General features: G+C 36.8%; 3 protein-coding genes and 1 non-coding gene across 7 annotated transcripts; 1 reads left to right on the forward strand and 3 right to left on the reverse strand.

The window, feature by feature from the left end:
• Nucleotides 1–4,806: 4,806 nt before the first annotated feature.
• Nucleotides 4,807–10,788, reverse strand: LOC147534123 (uncharacterized). 3 transcript variants are annotated; one of them, XR_015227260.1, is made up of 13 exons: nucleotides 9,964–10,748; nucleotides 9,293–9,668; nucleotides 8,524–9,205; nucleotides 8,048–8,088; nucleotides 7,850–7,918; nucleotides 7,505–7,605; nucleotides 7,290–7,368; nucleotides 7,089–7,187; nucleotides 6,966–6,996; nucleotides 6,195–6,244; nucleotides 5,998–6,079; nucleotides 5,640–5,734; nucleotides 4,807–5,515 (listed from the first exon to the last, which is right to left on the reverse strand). XR_015227260.1 is itself a non-coding variant. In XM_086645742.1 (13 exons), the coding sequence occupies exons 1-13, from the start codon at nucleotides 10,368–10,370 to the stop codon at nucleotides 5,383–5,385; spliced, it is 2,283 nt and encodes a 760-aa protein (XP_086501868.1). In that variant the 5' UTR covers nucleotides 10,371–10,788; the 3' UTR covers nucleotides 4,807–5,382. The 3 variants fall into 3 exon arrangements, 2 of the variants coding, with proteins under 2 accessions (XP_086501868.1, XP_086501869.1); XM_086645742.1 differs by having other exon boundaries at nucleotides 6,928–6,996; nucleotides 9,964–10,788; XM_086645743.1 differs by lacking the exons at nucleotides 4,807–5,515; nucleotides 5,640–5,734 and having other exon boundaries at nucleotides 5,963–6,244.
• Nucleotides 10,789–11,689: 901 nt separating this feature from the next.
• Nucleotides 11,690–11,904, reverse strand: LOC147534124 (small nucleolar RNA U3). Its single transcript, XR_015228984.1, has one exon. It is a non-coding gene; the product is annotated as a small nucleolar RNA U3 (small nucleolar RNA).
• On the forward strand, nucleotides 11,802–15,049 carry LOC147534125 (uncharacterized). 2 transcript variants are annotated; one of them, XM_086645745.1, is made up of 6 exons: nucleotides 11,802–12,083; nucleotides 12,477–12,607; nucleotides 12,912–13,045; nucleotides 13,138–13,266; nucleotides 13,604–13,706; nucleotides 14,805–15,049. In XM_086645745.1, exons 3-6 carry the CDS (start codon nucleotides 12,968–12,970, stop codon nucleotides 14,972–14,974), a joined length of 480 nt encoding a protein of 159 aa, XP_086501871.1. In that variant the 5' UTR covers nucleotides 11,802–12,083; nucleotides 12,477–12,607; nucleotides 12,912–12,967; the 3' UTR covers nucleotides 14,975–15,049. The 2 variants fall into 2 exon arrangements, with proteins under 2 accessions (XP_086501871.1, XP_086501870.1); XM_086645744.1 differs by having other exon boundaries at nucleotides 11,855–12,083; nucleotides 12,907–13,045.
• Nucleotides 15,050–15,362: 313 nt separating this feature from the next.
• Nucleotides 15,363–16,786, reverse strand: LOC147534126 (PHD finger protein ALFIN-LIKE 7-like). Its single transcript, XM_086645746.1, has 3 exons — nucleotides 16,475–16,786; nucleotides 16,120–16,231; nucleotides 15,363–15,841 (listed from the first exon to the last, which is right to left on the reverse strand). Exons 1-3 carry the CDS (start codon nucleotides 16,717–16,719, stop codon nucleotides 15,593–15,595), a joined length of 606 nt encoding a protein of 201 aa, XP_086501872.1. The 5' UTR covers nucleotides 16,720–16,786; the 3' UTR covers nucleotides 15,363–15,592.
• Between the last annotated feature and the right edge of the window lie 2,120 nt (nucleotides 16,787–18,906).

An 18,906-nucleotide genomic window follows, 5' to 3' on the forward strand; every position in this document is an offset into this window, starting at 1 on the left:
AAAGAGAGGCACAAAACTATTGATGAAGATATTTGCAAATTTAGGTCGACGAATTTTGTCTATTCTATTTTGTTTTAAGAAGAATCGAAGAAAGATTATTTTTCTCAATGACCATGATATACTAGTGGTTGAGATACTGAGTAGACTTCCGGTAAAGTCACTTATGCGATTCAAGTTAGTGTGTAAACAGTGGAATAATTTAATTAAATACGATGAATGCTTTCATAATTTACATCTTGCGCGGTCTAAGAATAGCCCATTAGTACTCCTTAGCACTGCCGATTCGAGTAGGATGCTTACAAGATTCACTCTCTCTTTAATGGATCTACGTAATTGTGCTGCGACGAGTCATGTTCCTAAGCTAAAACTGCCAGTCCATACACATATTATGAACAAACCCGTAAACGGTTTGCTATGTTTTACTAACGACGATTTAAGTGTCCAAGTCTACAATCTTAGTACTCGAGAAAGATGGAGATTAGGCAAAATAGAAGAGGATATAGGAAAAAGAAATCGTGTTCTAGAGAATGGCACGCGTACTTCCGGATCTCTTGAGACTTTTGGACTTGGATTTGATCCTATCACTAACGTACTCAAAGCCATTCGCATATGGGCTGTTGTACAGTTTACGGGTGGTGTTAAATATACTACAAGGTTTTGTGAGGTATTTACCTTAGGCAAAGATGAATCTTGGAGAAAAATTGATACGGTACTGCCACAAAATCAGCTAAATTCTGAACCTTTTATTTATGCAAATGGTTCCATTTCTCGGCTACATGATGAATTTAAGGTTATAGTGTCATTTGATGTTGGAAGTGAAAAGTTTAGATTGATCTCAATCCCTAATTGCATTAAGGAGAAACCTCTATTGTTAGAGGTAGATGGATGTTTAGCTTGTGTGAATAAAATTAAGGGTGCTTTCGAAAGTAAAAACACTATCAAGATGTGGATACTACATGAAGATCTCCACGACAAGAAGGAAAATAGTAGTAATTGGACTGAAGAAACTATTCACTTTGATTGGGACGAAGACATGGAGAAATTTCAAGTTCTAGCTATTTCAGGGACAGACTGGATCATCATCAGAATCAGAAACAACGTACCATTCGTCGAAAATGAAATTAAATACGTTTATTACCTGTATGACCGGAAAAAGAAGACCTCCAAAAAGCTCAAAACCGACTATAAATTCCGATCAATGACAACCTTCGTCGAAAGTCTTTATAATTGTAAATGACAGCTACTACATAATTGGTTTTAATTTTTCATCCAACTCAAATTCGAAATTTAACATTCTATAATAGTATAAACAATTGAAATAAAGAGAAGTTACTAATTCTTCCTTCCCTTTGACAAAATCATCTGCAAGCTGTGGTTGTTGATAGTATCACTCCAACTTCAGGATGTCAGCCATATTCTTTTTCAGAGATTTAAAGATGTCAAAATCAGGAGCTCTTTGGCCCGCTGCATTCGTCTGGTCGATCTCTTTAATTTAGACCAAAGATTTGCATTATATGGGTAAGAGAGAGAGAGAGAGAGCCAGAGGTCAAGCCACAGTTTGATGAAACCCTTTTTCAGTCATGGCTTCACAATCTTATTGTGTATTGCCTACTAGTGAATCAAGCAGCAAACTGAACATCTCTTTCCTGTGTAAAGAATAAGATTGTTTGGTGTAATACCACTGTCCTTATTTCTCTCTTAAATCACTTATTCTAACTTGTTCGAAACCACATCGCTCTTCAAATTTCTTAACTTCAAACATTACAACGTTGCAAAATTTCACACCTTCACGTCCCCTCCATGTAGTACAAACAAGCTCTTGAAAACAACATAAAAAACGAATAAAGAATGAGAAATGGCAAGAATCTAGTCATAAAAACACAAACATACACGATGTTGAAGGAGATTATCCCTCCTAAACTCAATTGGTATATCCACCAAGATTGTAGACGCACAGACGGCCGCCTCTGGTGCTTGAGCCCCATGTAGATAGTGCAATTCTTTTCCCTACTGTGATCAAACAACCATGGAGTATCCACGCCGTTATTTTTGTTCAACATTTAATGCAAATCTGTGTTCATCCAGCCAGAGCGAGGTCTATATACAGATGTGACAATATGTACATCTAGAGTTTGTCTGCATAATAACATCAACTGTTCTTATCTGCCTGCCTTGTAGATGGCGATTGCTCGACCTGGAGATAGAGCCATAAGCTTGCATCTTTGTCCCATCTCCTGTGTGTTCAAGTCTCTGACATTTTACGCGATCTTTCTCCATTAGCTAATAAACGAGTAGCCTGGAACTGAATCAAATACCGTCTCTGCATATCCTTAAGCCTATCCAAAACCTCCTGGAATGTCGGCCGTTGTTGTGGGTCACGGTTGGAACACAGCGGGTCATTGGATCGAAGACCCGAATTCAGTTCTTCATTTTTATTATTTTTGGCACAAGAGTTTAATGAAATGTAGTAAAGTAAAATCATTCAACTGAGATGAGCGATAACCTGTTCCACTAACATTACCACACATCATGTTCGATATTACTCATCTCCCAGTTTATTTATGAAAAACCATCATTCCCCTCATCTACGTGTTGCTCATCTAGTTATTCGATGTCGGACAGGCTCCATCCGAAGGGGTATGTTTTTATCTACTTTAAGCTCCCATCACGCCTCCAAGAGTCCCGATATATATATAGATTCTGATTGGGCTAGATGTCCTACCAGGCACTAGTTATTAAACCCGGTTAGGAACTAGTCCACTTTCTTAGAAATCTTATAAACAACCTAGCTAGGGTTGTTATAGAAAATACGGAGTAGTATTTATTTCTCCTAGCTAGCTAGAGGCTAGAGCTAGATATAGAAAGAGAATCGAGATAGAGAAAGAGAGACACAGAACTATTGAAGACGATATTTGCAGATTTAGGTCTACGGATTTTCTATTTTTGTTTTAAGAATAAAAGCCAAGAAATCATGAAGATGAGTCGAAGAAAGATTGTTGTTCTCTATGACCATGACCTAATAGTGGTTGAGATACTGAGTAGACTTCCGGTAAAGTCATTGATACGATTCGAGTTAGTGTGTAAAAAGTGGAATAATTTAATTAAATACGATCAATACTTTCATGATTTACATCTTACCCGCTCTAAGAATAATAACCCAATAGTACTCCTTCTCACTGCCGATTCGAGTGGGTGGTCGTCTAAAAGATTCACTCTCTCTTCAATGGATTTAGGTGATTGTGCTGTGACGAGTCATGTTCCTAAGCTAACAATACGATTCGATACACATATTGTGAGTGAACCCGTAAACGGTTTGTTGTGTGGTATTAACGACTGGGAAAGTGTCTACGTCTACAATCTTAGTACTCGAGAGAGCCGGAGTTTAGGCACAGCAGAAGAGTGGAGAGGAAAAATAAATAGTTTTCTAGAGAAGGGCACGACTGGTTACGGATATCCTGAGACTCTTGGACTTGGATTTGATCCTATCACTAAGGTACACAAAGTCATTCGCGTAACGCTTGTTATACAGTTCAAGGGCTATGTTGAATATACTACAAGGTTTTGTGAGGTATTTACCTTAGGCAAAGATGAATCTTGGAGAATGATTGATGCGATACTACCACAAACTAATAGTCTAAATTCCGAACGTTTTATTTATGCAAATGGTTCAATTTCTCGGCTACATTGTGGATTTAAGTTTGTAGTGTCATTTGATGTTGGAAGTGAAAAGTTTAGATTGATCTCAATCCCTAATTGCATTAAGGACAAACCTCTATTGTTAGAGGTAGATGGATGTTTAGCTTGTGTGAATAAAATTAAGGGTGCTTTCGAAAGTAAAAACACTATGAAGATGTGGATACTACATGAAGATCTCCACGACAAGAAGGAAAATAGTACTAATTGGACTGAAGAAACTATTCACTTTGATTGGGACGAAGACATGGAGAAATTTCAAGTTCTAGCTATTTCAGGGACAGACTTGATCATCATCAGAATCAGAAACAAGGTACCATTAAATGAAGCTAAATACATTTATTACCTGTATGACCGGAAAAAGAAGACCTCCCAAAAGCTCAAAACCGATTATAATGTCCATTCAATGACAACCTTCGCCGCAAGTCTTTATAATTTTTAATTTTTCATGACTCAAATTCAAAATTTAACATTATATAATTACGAATGTTTAGTTTCTTCAATAGTATATAAACAATTTGCTAGTTAGTGAGAATAGGAAACTAAGAGTATCTCAAAATCATAGCACACCTGAGCTTAACTAGCTGACATCTTCACCAAACCGCTAGCATATTGCTCCATCCGTTTCACAAAATCATCTGCAAGTTGAGGTTGTTGATAGTATCACTCCGGCTTCAGGAGTAGTAGGATCACATACCTGACTTTACAATGTGTGCTTCTGTCAGCCATATAAGAAGCCTACTAATGGACTTAGCCACATAAGCAACCGTGCAAGCGACTCGGACACACTTACAAATCAACCAAGAACAATCTCAAAACTGCTATACTCCTGTTTCCAGGGGTTCCTATTGTTGGAATGAGACCCTTAGCTGTATTCTTTTTCAGTTATTTTCAGAGATTTGCCTTATATTGGGTAGGAGAGAGAGAGAGAGAGAGAGTTCAAGCCACAGTTTGATGAAACCCTTGGTTTCACTCATGGCTTCACAATCTTATACTGTAAACTAGACAGTGCTTGTAGTTCAGGTAAAAATAAGAAATCATTGTGTATTGCCTACTACTAGTGAATCCAAGCAGGAAACTGAACATCTCTTTCCTGTGTAAAGAATAAGATTGTTTGGTGTAATACCACTGTCCTTATTTCTCTCTTAAATCACTTATTTTAGCTTGTTCGAAACCACATCGCTCTTCAAATCTCTTAACTTCAAATGTTACAACATTGCAAAATTTCACACCTTCACGTCCCCTCCATGTAGTACAAACAAGCTCTCGAAAACAACATAAAAATGAAGAGAGAATGAAAAATGGCAAGAATCTAGTCATAAAAACACAAATGTACACGATGTTGAAGGAGATTATCCCTGCTAAACTCAATTGGTATATCCACCAAGATTTTAGGCGCACAGCCGGCCGCCTCTGGTGCTTGAGCCCCATGTAGATAGCGCAATTCTTTTCCCCTACTGTGATCAAACAACCATGGAGTATCCACGCCGTTATTTTTGTTCAACATTTTATGCATATCTGTGTTCATCCAGCCAGAGCGAGGTCTATATACAGATGTGACAATATGTACATCTAGAGTTTCTCTGCATAATAACATCAACTGTTCTTATCTGCCTGCCTTGTAGATGACGATTGTTCAACCTGGAGATAGAGCCATAAGCCTGCATCTTTGTCCCGTCTCCTGGGTGTTCAAGTCTCTGACATTTTACGCGCTCTTTCTCCATTAGCTAAACGAGTAGCCTGGAACTGAATCAAATACCGTCTCTGCATATCCTTAAGCCTATCCAAAACCTCCTGGAACGTCGGCCGTTGTTGTGGGTCACTGTTGGAAGACAGTGGGTCATTGGATCGAAGACCCGAATTCAGTTTCTTCATTTCTCTTACTTGTGCACAAGAGTTCAATGAAATGTAGTAAGCAAAATCATTCAACTGAGATGAGCAATAACCTGTTCCAGCAACTTTCAATTATAGACACCCATTGCGGGTCCAAATTGTTCGGAATATCCAGCTGGTGATGCATGAATCCCACAGCTCCAATTACCTAAGTATCTCACCACACGAAGTTAGATTCGTATATATATATAATATTCTGGCTCATCATCATGAATGGTTTCCTCATAAGTTGAAGTAAGAATATTTTCTACTTTTATGTATGCTCTTTTCTTTCATTTGATGCAGTCCAATGGTCTATGTAAACTCTCAACAAAAAAAAATGGTCTGTGTAGTTTGAAAGTAGGTTCATTAACCTAATTCGTATATGTAGAGATAATTAAAATACCGAAATTTTAGTAGAGAAAATATTACCTGCACAGAGTTGAGATTCTCCCAGGGGATCTTCTCTGTGACGAGTTCCCATAATATTACACCGAAGCTATATACGTCAGACCTAATATTTCCAATTCATAGAAAGAAGAAATATCTGAGGTTTTATCTTGCAAAGGACACTTGAATAAGAAGAAAGTCAATTCCATCATAAATTAGCATGGGCATTTGTTGCATACTTCTCGTCCGAGGGCTCGTCGCAAAGAATCTCTGGAGCCATCCATTGGGGCTACAAAATAGGAATACAACAATCATGTTATCAGTATACTTTTGTGTACCAGTAATTAGGCTCAGGACTTGGTCAAAACTAGATTCATGGTGTTTTTAAAAAGAAAACAAATGCTTATAAAGAAATAAATAACATAATCATAATATTTTAATGTAGAAAAATGAGTTATAGAAGGAGAAAATTATTCAGAACTCGTAACGTGTATCATTTACAAAAGGGATCTAACAACTCTTTTTAGGCTTCAACTCCCTAATAGGGTTTGCAGAGGTTTGCACGAATTTGTGAAGATCTGCATGGGGTTTGCACAAAGGCAACATAATTTGCACCTGGTTTGCATATTTGTATAGGTCTGAACGGGTTTTCAGAGGTTTGCACCAACTTGTACGGGTTTGCATAGGGAGGCCAAGCCTAAAAAAATATTGGATATGGAGCCCAAGCCTAAAAAATATTGAATATGGAGCCCAAACCAAAATGTGTTGAAATTTGGTATTCGGTTTAATTTCCAATTAAAATATCCACCTGGAGTTCCATATATGGATCAGGCTCGGGCTAGCACTGAGCAAAATCCGGCCTGGGAATTACCCAGTAGCCCAACCAACTACATAATTTGTGTGTAGATTAATCTAGAAGGGTGGAATAGAGGAGACCACGTAAGAGAGTGCTTGAGGTAAGACAACATGTACCGTTCCTTTATCAGTCTTTTTTGTTATATATGATTCACCTTTGAGACGTGATAGACCAAAATCACCGACCTGGTACAATAACAAACAAAGGGATAAATATAATTTTGTATGAAAGAATAGAAGAATTCTTTTTTCAGGAGAAAAATTGCAAAGCAGCGCACCTTCACGTTCCAATTCATATCAACTAGTAAATTTGATGACTTTAGATCATGATGAATGATGGGTGGATTGCAGTGGTGAAGATAATTCATTCCCCGAGCCTGTAAATCCGTGAAACAAGAAAATAATGCACAACTGATTGCTAAAACAAGGCTAAGGAAAGATGAAAAGTAGCCCAGTTTCTTGAATGATATAAGACGTACTATGTCTAAAGCCATATGAATACGCCTCCTCCAATCAAGTTTAGATGCGGATCTTTGAATGATTCGAAATAAACTTCCACTACGCATTACAAACCACAATCTCAATACTATAAAAAAAGGAATTAAAGCAGTTAATGAAAGATGGAAAATGTGACAGATGCAAGACATGTACAGACCGATACAGGGTTTAGGGTTTAGGTGAAGTGAGAACAAACCGTGGAAGGAACTCGGTAACAATGCAAAGACGCTGAGGTGAAGTTACAACTCCCATAAAGAGTACTATATTTGGATGGCGAAGTCTCTTCATTAGTGATACCTGCACCAAAAGAACTTTAAACTTTAGATAGAACTCCGTTTTGTATATCTCAAATCACAAATACTGTGTCTTAGAGGCGTCTGAAGAGACATACAAGAATTTTCCTCTGGCATTTTGAAGGAATAGGTCAACTAAGTGGTAAATATGACCAAACTTGAACTAGAAAAAGCTCAAGCGCTAAATCTAACCACAAGAAAAAAAAAAAAAAGCAAAACCGTTGGCAGAGCCGCCGAAGAAGAATTACCTCTTGCCTGAAGGAAAGAATAACATCTTCTGAGTACTCATGCTTGGAAAACACCTTGACTGCAACATCCTGGAAAGAGTTGGATATCGTTTATTCTGACTCAAGCCCCTATTCTTAAATTTCACATATCTAAAAATAGACTAATTAACGGAACTACCCCCTACAGAGTAAAATAAGTAGGAATGAAGTAGAACATACCGTTCCATTCCATAAAGCATGATATACTGTACCACAAGAACCTGCAAGACAGAACAATATATTTGAAACACATAGGTGGTAAGAAAAGGTAGACATGTTTTTGTTAAGAATCATAATTAAGCTAAGTTCTGAAGTAAGAGAGAAAATCGAATGCTGGTTGAGTTTCTAGTCAATGGCATCAGAGAGATACGCAAGGAATAAAATCATCTGCTATTGCATTTAAGTAGCCTCCACTTGGACCTTTTTTCTCAAAGATAACCTCTGATGGTTTCTTTCGACAAACGAGTCATTTGGCCTCATCAGAATGTTCACGGAATACAATCCAATAAATAGAACCACCTAGCATCCATCTATATAACGATTCCCTTACTACATAGTAGTGCATACATGGTTCTGTTCTTCAATAAGTAGCCGAGTAAGAGTTTCATGTAGATTAGATACACAAATCAACTTGTATAATCTACTAAGATGACTACCTTGCCCAATCTGCTCTCTGATCAGTAAGTCTTCCCACAAAATTTCACAATCTAAGTAGTCACTATAAACATCAAGTTTATGAATAGCAGTACTATTGGTGCTTCCGCTGCTTCCGGCACTACTTGTGCTATTAAAGTTACACGAAGACCAGGAGCCTAAAGGCTCATTAGTTCCTGTTTGGTGATAACCTTTTCCTGCCTGGTGTTCCGGCTTTGCCCCAATATCGGTACTCAGATGTTGCCTCGTGTCATTTTCTTGATCATGATTCGACCAGGGAAATATAAAAGGTGCTATCTTTTTATCGAGTTCATTATGTTCATGAACTTTCCATGGCCATGATATTCCTTTCTTAGCAATCCATGCTTCTGCCTTTGAGGTTATCGTCTTGTGAAATCCAGTCTTCTCTTCACCCTCGTCAGTTGAACATGTCATGGACCTTCCCGCTGGTTTCTCCCCAATTAAACCTTTGAGGAGTACATCAAACCGATCCGAGGATACTTCTTCTCTAAGAGGGCTAGCTTGACTCGAATTTGCATCCTCTCTATGCCCTGAGTGAATGGAATCCGATAACCCAATATCAGAACAATTGCTACCTCCATTACCACCTTCACGCTCCGTACTGTTCTCACCAGTTCGTAGGTTTAATCGGACTTTATTTGTAACTTGACTCACCTTAGTTGCCTGTTCCAGTTATTAACAATCAAAGAGGTTGCACTAAAGTAAATCGCAATAGATTCAGATTGAACCTTTGATAAAATGAAACCTCACCAGATTCGATATTGTGGAAGCAATTGCAGCTTGCAGAGGTTGCTGAGAAACAAAACTAAGCTTATGCAAGGGATCACTTCCACATGATGAACTCTGCAGCATTTCGTGAAAGATTTTTGAATCACTTGAAACACAAATAATCCCAACCAAACTTCCATCCTCATCATACAATGGGGTATTGGTCGAAATTGCTAAAAATTGATCCCCGACTTTATTCTTGACAGTTAAATGCCCTTTCCAACTATTACCCATCGTTATCTTTTGAATTATACTACTAGCTAACTCAAAATCATGGGCATCTACAATTAGTTCAGTTGCATTCTGACCTAAAGCTTCTGGTGCAGAATACCCATACAAAGTTTCAGCCATGGGGTTCCTATAAAATCGAATTTTACACATGAAAACCAATCTATCTTACTAATTAACAAAAAGAAACAATGAAAAAACAGTTATACTAATTCAAATTACTTCTCCAAAAACTGAAATTCATTAACAATCCAATTCACTAATTTAACAGATTAACTAATATGATTCATTCTATTAGTTTCAAATAGAAATCTATTAAAGAAGTGAAAGGGAAAAGACAAGTTTCATTAAATAATCTCACAAGAAACAAAAACCCTGATGTAATTGAGAATAGAAAATGAAGAAATCTAGCTTCAAGTACTGACCAGTAAACTATGCGACCATGAATATCAATTATATGAAGGGATTCACCCATAGACTGCAAAATACTTAGATATTGCTTATCTGTAAATTTGAGCAGAGGTGATTTGGGACTCAATGGGTCATCTTGATTCTTATTATTTTCTCTCTCTAACTGTGATGAATAGCTGAAAGAAGCAAAACCCTTTTTCCATGCTGAAGATACTTCAAACCTACCACTGGTTTCTCCCATAGGAGAAGTTAATCTTGATCTTTGGGGTGATACTACAAAGTGGGGATGATCACTTTGTTCCGAATTGGATTTTGGGGAATCGATTGAAATCAATTTTGACATCTCTTGTTTGAGATGTGTATATTTAGCTTCCAACTCTTGGATCTTTTTTACTAGTTCTTCAGCTCGATTAGTTTCCATTAAAAGTGAGATTTAAACAATAACCCAGATTAAAAGATGAGAAATTTTTCAGAAATGTGAAGAGAAAAGGAGGAGAAGAATAGAAGAGGAGAGAGAAAAAGTCATGGGTATTGAAGAAGCAATTGGTATTTCTCTCTCTTTGAAGTCATGGGTAGTAGCTTCATTGTTTCTCTAGAACTAACTATTCTTTTTTAATTGTTGAAAGCAATGGGATTCGATGTTCGTGAAGACTCCTCCCTTTTAAGATTTTTTAATTTGTTTCTTTGTTTGATCCTTCACTTACTTTTGAGGACTTTACTTTGGTTGTTTTGTTCTCAAGGGTACTGTTGTGTTTCTGTCCTGCTTTTGGAGGTTTTCTGGTTTCCCTTCACCTCCCATTCTTTTTCTTGCTTTCCCCTCCTTACTTTGAAGTAGGGTTGGGAATTGGGTCAGGCCGCGCAGTCATCGGTCAGGCTAGGGGTGGGAAACCAGATCGGACGGGTAGTCCACGATCACTTGCTTTTTCGGTCCGGGCGGAACGACAAATTCTCAAAGCGTTTGCTCGGGTGTTTAGACAAATCCGACGGACACTTGACAAATTTCGGTTGTTCGTTGTCCGTTCGAGCCCACCAAAACTGTCGGGCAATCAGATTACCGGCCCAATTGGATACAATGTTTATTTTTTTTAGAGTGCCCATAAAAGATACTCATTAAGATTTTACCCAAGTAAAGTCCATAAACGTAGACCAACCAAAAGTTTTAGAAAATTTTGGGCTTACAGTCCAAAGTTTTATCCCTCAAATCTTTTATAAGAAATTTCAATCATTTTTTTCTTGATCACAAGTGATGTTGGATTAAACTGAGGAGCTGAAAATTAACTTTGATGCAAGATGTACCAACAGAAAAGCTAGTCTTGTCGCAGTTTGTAGGAATTCAAATGATGAATTCGTAATGGCATTGGTACAATCTGCAAGTGCTTCATCAACCATAGAAGCTGAAGCAAAGGCGACGGCCTTAGCTATTAAGATAGCAAAAGATACAAATCCACAATTGAAGGTGATACTTTGAATGTGGTCTTGGCGTGTTCGGGCTCTGAAAAGGATATACCGTGGAGGATCAAACCAATAATATTAGTCATAAAAGATACTTTGCAGTTCTTGACGACTTGTCGCTTTTCTTCTTATGCTCGTAATGCGAATAAGCTCGCACATTTATTAGCACGTGAAAAATTTGGGAACACTTATAATATGTCAATTGAATTGGTTAGCACGTGAAAAATTTGGGAACACTTATAATATGTCAATTGAATTGGTCGGAGGGCACCCAAAAAAATATTGGGTAGTCTGTCAGACAACCGCACAACCATCTCAGCGGTCAAGACCAACTGAGAACGATCATCTACAGTCAAGATCATCAACACTTGATAATCTAACCGTTAATCACGTTCTGATCGTGCGGTCATGATTCATCGACCAGACTTAAGTTCCTGTCTCCTTAGAAATCAAGGATACAGATGTACGATCCTATAGAACAGATCCTGTTCAAGTAAGGTCGTGCTCTTCTTTCCCTCCTTAGGGTTTTTCTAGTGAAATAAACTTCTGAAATTTGACGATGTGGTACTAAATATTTCGTCCTCACTTCCCTTAACTCATTTTCTTTCTCATTCTAAATCAAAATGACAACAAATCTCTCTCTCTAACCCTCTCAAGAAAAAGGGAAATCTTGGGATTTCAGGTACAGATCTTGTTACTAATAAGTTCAATTTCTTTTTCTTCATCTGGTAAACTAGGAATGAGATTTGGGTATTTGAATACATGAAAACTTCTTCTTGATATACTTTTGCTCCTTGGGTTTTAATGGTTTGGTTTTGGGTTTAATAAATTATAACTAATAAGATTGAATTGAATCTCAAATACCCCACAAATTTTAATCAGGACTAGTTACCCTTATTAGCTATGATCCAACTGAAATTGCAATTTTTTTTTCTTATTACTCTAATGAGTGTTTGTTTGCTAATAGTATAACTGGGTTACTGACTAATATGTTTGTTTGTTGCTCTTCTAATGGTGGGGAAGTAATTGGGAAATACAAGAATTGATCAATATTTATGATTTGTTTTTTGGACAGACACAATCAACCATTATTAGTGCCGATTCGAGCTTTACTACAATGGGTCATGTTTTGATTTACAGTGTGTTTTTGCTCCTCTACTTTCGCCTTTCGATGATTACCTCACCATCTCTCGTCAACGAAAATATGTAAGCTTTCTTCTTTCTGTATTCTTCACGTTGTTAATTGAAGGTAAGAGTGGTGAAAACCAGTCTACCCATAGACGTGAGCTGATTCTTTCATGAATTTTGAAGCTAAGGTATTCCAGAAAAAAGAAGAAATCATGATCCGATTTTGTAGATTATGACTTGTTTCGTTCTTGATGACTATCCTAATACCCAAATACTTCACATTTTACAGAATGCCGTTACACATACTTTCTTTTCCTGCGGTTTTTGGTCCGTAGATTGATGATTTGAATAATCTTCTCTGTCGTATAATTGCGTAGGATAGATAACAAGGTCTTGAAAGTCGGAGAGGAGCTACACCAAGAGAGCTTACCATTGCAAATGGGTTCTCGCTTTTACCGATTATACGGACTCAAATCATCTATGTGGTATGAAGTGAAGATATCGTATCCGGCTTCTGTATGTACACATATTTCTTTGTTTTTTGTTCTTGATTTTGTGTATTCAAAAAGTTTTCTCCAAGAAAGCTCACTAAGTTCATTGACTTATAGATTCCTGCTAGCTTTACCATTCAATTGATAAAAGACAAATCAGATGTTGGGTTCAAATGGAAAAGAAGATTATTGAATACGGAGAAACTCATCTTCAGAGCTGATAGTAACGACGAGCTTATCAATCAGGTTTGGTTTCGATAATAACTAGTTGGCATCAGCTGATCTACCTGAGTAACTTGGCTATCAGATCAGGATCAGAGTAGCTAGAGCAGATCATATGTGGAGTCATTGAGTTACTTGTTAGTTGTTACATATGAAATTTTGAATTATTGGAGTTTAACTAGACTTATTAGAGTAGAGTTTGTGGCCTATGTATAAAAAATATCACATATTTAAGAGTTGCGAGAACTTGGCCTAGTTTCTAAGGCCGTGCCCGGTCCAAGGCCTATTCCTTCCGCCAATGCTTAGCTTCAATTACTTGTGAGTGATTTCTGTTCAAAAGTCTAAAACCCTTATAATGCAGAGTCCTGATAAAAGTGAGCAATACGTTCTTGTAACTGTGGAGCCTGCTGGGATTGTTGCACAACCACATTTGAAGGAGAGAGAACTCGTCATTTTTAATATAGGTAATTAACGCTCGTTCATGTACTCTTAAGATTTGTACTTATCTTTTGTTCTACCATTTATGTTGATACTTGTTATCTCCCAAAAAACTGGTTCACTGATATCAACTCGCAAGCTCGATTAAAATTTTCTAAGACTAATACAAAGTTGAGTCAGAGAACTACACCACTAGAAGGTTGAGATGTTGACAATAGGAAGTTAAAAGAAACTTAAAACTCTCAAACATTAAAACCAACAATTACTTGTACTATTACACGCCTTTTGTTGATGTTGTGATAAAATGATGCTTATTAAAAAAATGGTCAAGGGAAGTTACTTGCTCTTACTTCGATTGTGTTGGAAACCCTGATGGATGCAAGTAAATCTTCCAGTATTTCAGTTTTACTTTTGGCAACAAATGGGAAGATGGTTCAGATGAAGATGTGAATGAGCTATATATCTCCTCGGGATTCATATTCTTTTGATACCTTTAAGGTCTACTTGTTCCTGAATAACATACAAATTACAAAATATATGTGCAAACCGAAAAATTGAAAGAGGGAACCAAGAATGTCGGGTGCTAGTACAGAGTAGAAACTACCTTTGACTCCTAGGCGGTGCTTATGAATGGTGTATATATGTTGCTTTACCAAATCCATCTCAATGTTAATCGAATACCTGTGTCTTAACAAGTTAATAAACAGAGTTATTCAGGATTTGCTCATCCTTTTTGGTGTTCGTATCCTTGATGACTATTGATTCTGCTTTGGGTTTATAAGTAGTTGGAACTTTGAATCCTTTGGGCTTTAGTTTGAATCATAGAATAGAGTTTGTGATATATTTTTTATGTAACATCTATATTGATACACCATCTATATTGGTACACAAGGGTGTGTGTGTGTGTGCCCACGCGTCCGCGCGCTAGTGTTAGTGAACTCCTCGGCTTGGTCCCGGCCCGACCTAACCAGCAGATTGCCATATATCGTTTCTCTCCCCTCATTAACATGCAGTTCTGTTGCAAATCGTTTTCGTTAATTCTTTGCTGTTCATCCCTTGTAAATTTGAATGTTATATCTTTGAATCATTTACTGATTAATTTCTCTATCTATTCTGGAAAACAGTCTGTGATGAGCTGCTATTTGGAATCCCACACAAGGCTTGCTGGGTTGGAGTTCTGGTGATATTATGCTTGGCATTGGCATTTCTTGTACCATATTTTCTTCCAGCATATCTGCTGAGGAGAAATGAAAGCTTAAACTCTGTTTACACTTCCCCTTCAAAAAAATCCTAATTTTGTTTCGAATTACATTTCAGAAGTAAGCCAGCCTTGAAGATTTTGTTTCTGTATAAAATATTCTTCATTTCATATCTTGGTGTGCATGCTAGTTCAAACGGATTTCGATATTTTGCTCTGGTTTCCATCATCTTTAAATATTTCAATAAGGTCTCTGGTTCCAGACTTCCAGGTGCTATGGGTTGATACTCCCTGACCAATACAAAAGAAAAGGTCGGACCAAGCTACTCAGCGACCCAAGCAAGGATGGTATGTATGTGGCACATCCTTAGGGAGGCCTGGGTCGAGCCAAGAAGGAGATCAATGCCAACTATAGTATTAAGTTAGGCTTCCAAAGAAGGGGGATTTCTTAAAAGAAAAATAGTACTAGCAACAATAGAAAGAATGAAGCCCAACATTAATTTGAAAACAACTACTAGTTCAAACTTCAAAGTACTTATTTTGACACACAAACCCCAAGAGTTCTCAATGGTGAAAACCATTTAGTAACAAAAGATGAGAAATATAAAAGTTCATAAATCCTTAAAACTGAATTCCCAACCAGTTCAATTTCTTCTTTGTGAGTTTAAAAGACTACTAGGATGAGATTATGAGATATTTCTGGGGTTGTGCTGTTTAATCTTCTAACATCTTCTTTGTACAATCAGGGCACTGGTACTCATCAATTTCATCAGCTTCCTCAGATGTGATATTCACACACTTTCCATGAAACCATTTCTTGCATATGTCACAGAAAATCCAGAACTCATCTTCAACATATTCTTCCATGCACATTTCACATACCGAATCACTATCACTTTCAGCCTCAGCTTCACTGCTTTCGCTTACATTTGTCGAAGCTGGTTTCTGATCTAGTGCCTTAACCTGTGATTCAGCAGCCCGCGTGTTAGTACCATTTTGTATTGAAAATGTTAGGGAACAAGAAATTTCAGCCAGACTGTAGGCAGAAATTCGATGTGACTTTTCCACGATTGGAGCATAAGTGGATATGAATCATTAGAAGCTCCAATCATCTGAAGCCACATTGGATTTCTGCCTGGAGTCTGCCTTAAATTTCTTGTTCTCTAGCACTACTCGTTTGTATTATAAAATAATAAAAATTCACTACAAACAACAATGTATAAAGAAATAAGTTTTCTTACCAAATTCTGGTTTGCTTTGAGTTCCCTTTCATTGTTAATCTTCTTGACCATGTCATCAGTCAAAACTTGATAAAGGGTTGGAAGGCTATTGATCATGTCGAAGAGTCTCTCCCTTTAATCATAATTCAAGTGAAAAAAGTATGTAAATTTAGTTACTTCAACCCTAATCAAACTATAATGTATAATAGTCCCTCTACAATATTTGATGTTATTATGCCTATAAAAGATATATCATTTCTAGACAAGGGTTCATTCAGTGTTGTTGGGGTTTATATATAAATAATACAGGAAATTGGAAAACATCGATCGTATATGACGATCAAAGGAGTGATGCTAAAAGGGATGTTAGAATTACCTTTTGTTCTTGCCAAGCATGTTACATGAGCACAAATGAAAAGCAACAGCTACTAACCATGCGTCACTATGACTTGCAAGTTCTTCTAGCCACTCCTTTCTTTGCATTTCATCCCTAATATAATTAATTCCTAATCGCGGCTCAGGAATATCCGAAGGTACATCTTCAACAGGTGTCGTCACTTCCCACGTTTCATTTGGAAATCCAAAGAGACACAAGTTATCCTTGTCTGAAAATAAAAACATCAACTAGCTAGTAATTCAATGAATGAAAGATAGCTCAAGCAAAATAAGTTCATACATATAAATATAAGACAACTACCACTCAATAGCTATAAGTACATATTAAACTATCAACTAAAGAAGCTTGAAGTTTCGAAAATAAGCTCCCTCAAGGAGGCAAAAGGGTATTAGTACAGACAGGCCCATTATGGGTTGAGGCGTGTTCATCTGGATTACTAGATACCTCTTCGGTTGGACTTGTCTTATTCAATATTTTGATCTTTCAACCGAAGGAAAAGACCAAAATATCGCTTGTCTTATTCATCTGACAAGGAGGTCATCCAATGGGGTTATCAAGGAGGTATTGTTGTCAGTTTTGGGATGAAAAAGAGGCACGAGGAAAGGCAAGAGCTAGAGAATAGACTTGGATCTGTCGTGAACTTACGGTGTATTTGGATGGGGGAATCATGAATCCGCGGATTCATGAGTCCTTGGAATTCATGATTCCACGGATTCATGAATCCAAGTAATATTTTTTGGCTTGTTTGACAACTAAGAATTCTATGATTTATTATAATTTGAGTATTTTTAAACGTGTTTAGAAAAAAATATGATTTTTGAAAAAAATAATGATTTTGAAAAAGAATAATGATTTTGTAGAAGGAAATAATTTTTTGTTGATTTTAAGTTTGAAATTTAGGTTCATTAATCCAAAATCTTAGCAAATCCTAAGGGGTAGGGTGGGATTTTGGTCCAATACAAACTTTGGAATTAGGAATCCTTAGAATTTAAGAGTCGTAGAATTCTTGGTAGCCAAACAGACCAAGGATTCACGATTCCTACCAAATTTCACTTTTGATAGGAATCCTGCAACCAAACACACCATTAATGTATTTTGTTGAGATCTAGATAAGCCATAGAACATGAGCAAATTATAATGCATTATGTTGAAACGTTGTGGGTAAGGTTACAAAAATATTTAATTTAGTAAACTTTGGATTAGAGAAAACATCGAAAAACCATTATTTGTTTTATTAAAACATAATGCATTTGTGACGAAGACAGAATGTGTTTTGCTCAAATATGTGTCAAACACAGAACATTGGCAAAACATAGTGCTTTATATTGATTTTGAGTTGTATAGTAAAAAACAATCAATTTTGTATAATTTGAATAAAAAGCTAAAGTACAAAACAGAGCAAAGATATCGTTTATTTTGTTCACAACAACATGCTTCATAACGATAACATTTTGTAAAAGAGGACAACTTGGTCCTTCGCGAGATAACTAGATAAGAGAGGGAGAAATGAGGAGAGAGCAGAACGACAGATAGATAGAAAAATGGTAGTGGTCCGAGGCGGTGGTGGTGGTTGGAGGTGGTGGTTGGAGGTGGTGGGTGGGGCTAAAGATGAAGATGAAGGAAGAAGAGAAAAAGCTGGGAGGAAAACCCAAGGTGCCCATAGATTTTTGTGGTCAAAAGGAATGGACCAAAGTCAATATTCTAATAGCTTTTTCGAGGGAACATTTTAGGACACCCTTCTTAAAATGCTTCCAAATTACCTACAACAAATTCTCAATCAATATCTCCATATACCCAAGTATGCACTTATTGTTGAAAAATGACCTAAGATGTTCCAAAAGTAGATTTATCTTAGAACCTAAAACAGAGACAATTGATTTCGTATAAGTCTAGACTAGATTGTCTAGACTAGACTGTGACTTGTAATATTTTCTAGTATTACTAACTTCATTATTAGTATGGCTCTTTTGCTGGAAGATATTCTACAACATCCTATGCATAAAACTTTCAGAATTCAATTGGTTAACTTTTAACTATTGCACTCTAAAAGTTTATCTCACATCTATAATTCTTTTTTAAGAAATGAAAATTTTAGTCGTCAATTTTAGAGTAGAATATTTGGTAACAACTTCAAAATAAGTTATTCCTATCTGTAACAGAAAATACTGGGGTTGCAACTTTTATGAAAGGGAATCTTACCAGGGTCTGATAGTTGATGAAGCTTCTCTACATCTGTATAACAAAATTATAACATTTTACTAATCAAAACTCTAATAAGAATTTCAACAAAAAAAAAAACTCTAATAAGAAAATATGATTTCTAGTATTATCATGATACCACTTTATCCCAAACAATTAGTCATTGAAATAGAATCAACATGAGGTGGCAGCTTGTGAACTAAAAATCATAC

This window comes from Eschscholzia californica, unplaced genomic scaffold, assembly GCF_041429995.1.
Source record: "Eschscholzia californica isolate CP2 unplaced genomic scaffold, dmEscCali1.0.p SCAF_6, whole genome shotgun sequence".
Taxonomy (NCBI): domain Eukaryota; kingdom Viridiplantae; phylum Streptophyta; class Magnoliopsida; order Ranunculales; family Papaveraceae; genus Eschscholzia; species Eschscholzia californica.

What these genes read in the sequence shown, in the direction of transcription:
- LOC147534123 (XM_086645742.1), bottom strand. Translation starts at nt 10,370, where the DNA reads ATGGAAACTAATCGAGCTGAAGAACTAGTAAAAAAGATCCAAGAGTTG. An exon ending in CAGAGAGCAGATTGGGCAAG is followed by an intron (nt 8,089 to 8,523) that starts GTAGTCATCTTA and finishes TCTGTCTTGCAG; the next exon opens with GTTCTTGTGGTACAGTATAT. An exon ending in ATTGAAAGTTGCTGGAACAG is followed by an intron (nt 5,516 to 5,639) that starts GTTATTGCTCAT and finishes GTCTTCCAACAG; the next exon opens with TGACCCACAACAACGGCCGA.
- LOC147534126 (XM_086645746.1), bottom strand. Translation starts at nt 16,719, where the DNA reads ATGTTTTTATTTTCAGACAAGGATAACTTGTGTCTCTTTGGATTTCCA. An exon ending in ATGCTTGGCAAGAACAAAAG is followed by an intron (nt 16,232 to 16,474) that starts GTAATTCTAACA and finishes TTATGATTAAAG; the next exon opens with GGAGAGACTCTTCGACATGA. An exon ending in TCAAAGCAAACCAGAATTTG is followed by an intron (nt 15,842 to 16,119) that starts GTAAGAAAACTT and finishes GCTGAATCACAG; the next exon opens with GTTAAGGCACTAGATCAGAA.
- LOC147534125 (XM_086645744.1), top strand. Translation starts at nt 12,519, where the DNA reads ATGGGTCATGTTTTGATTTACAGTGTGTTTTTGCTCCTCTACTTTCGC. An exon ending in AGATATCGTATCCGGCTTCT is followed by an intron (nt 13,046 to 13,137) that starts GTATGTACACAT and finishes ATTGACTTATAG; the next exon opens with ATTCCTGCTAGCTTTACCAT. An exon ending in ACGACGAGCTTATCAATCAG is followed by an intron (nt 13,267 to 13,603) that starts GTTTGGTTTCGA and finishes CTTATAATGCAG; the next exon opens with AGTCCTGATAAAAGTGAGCA.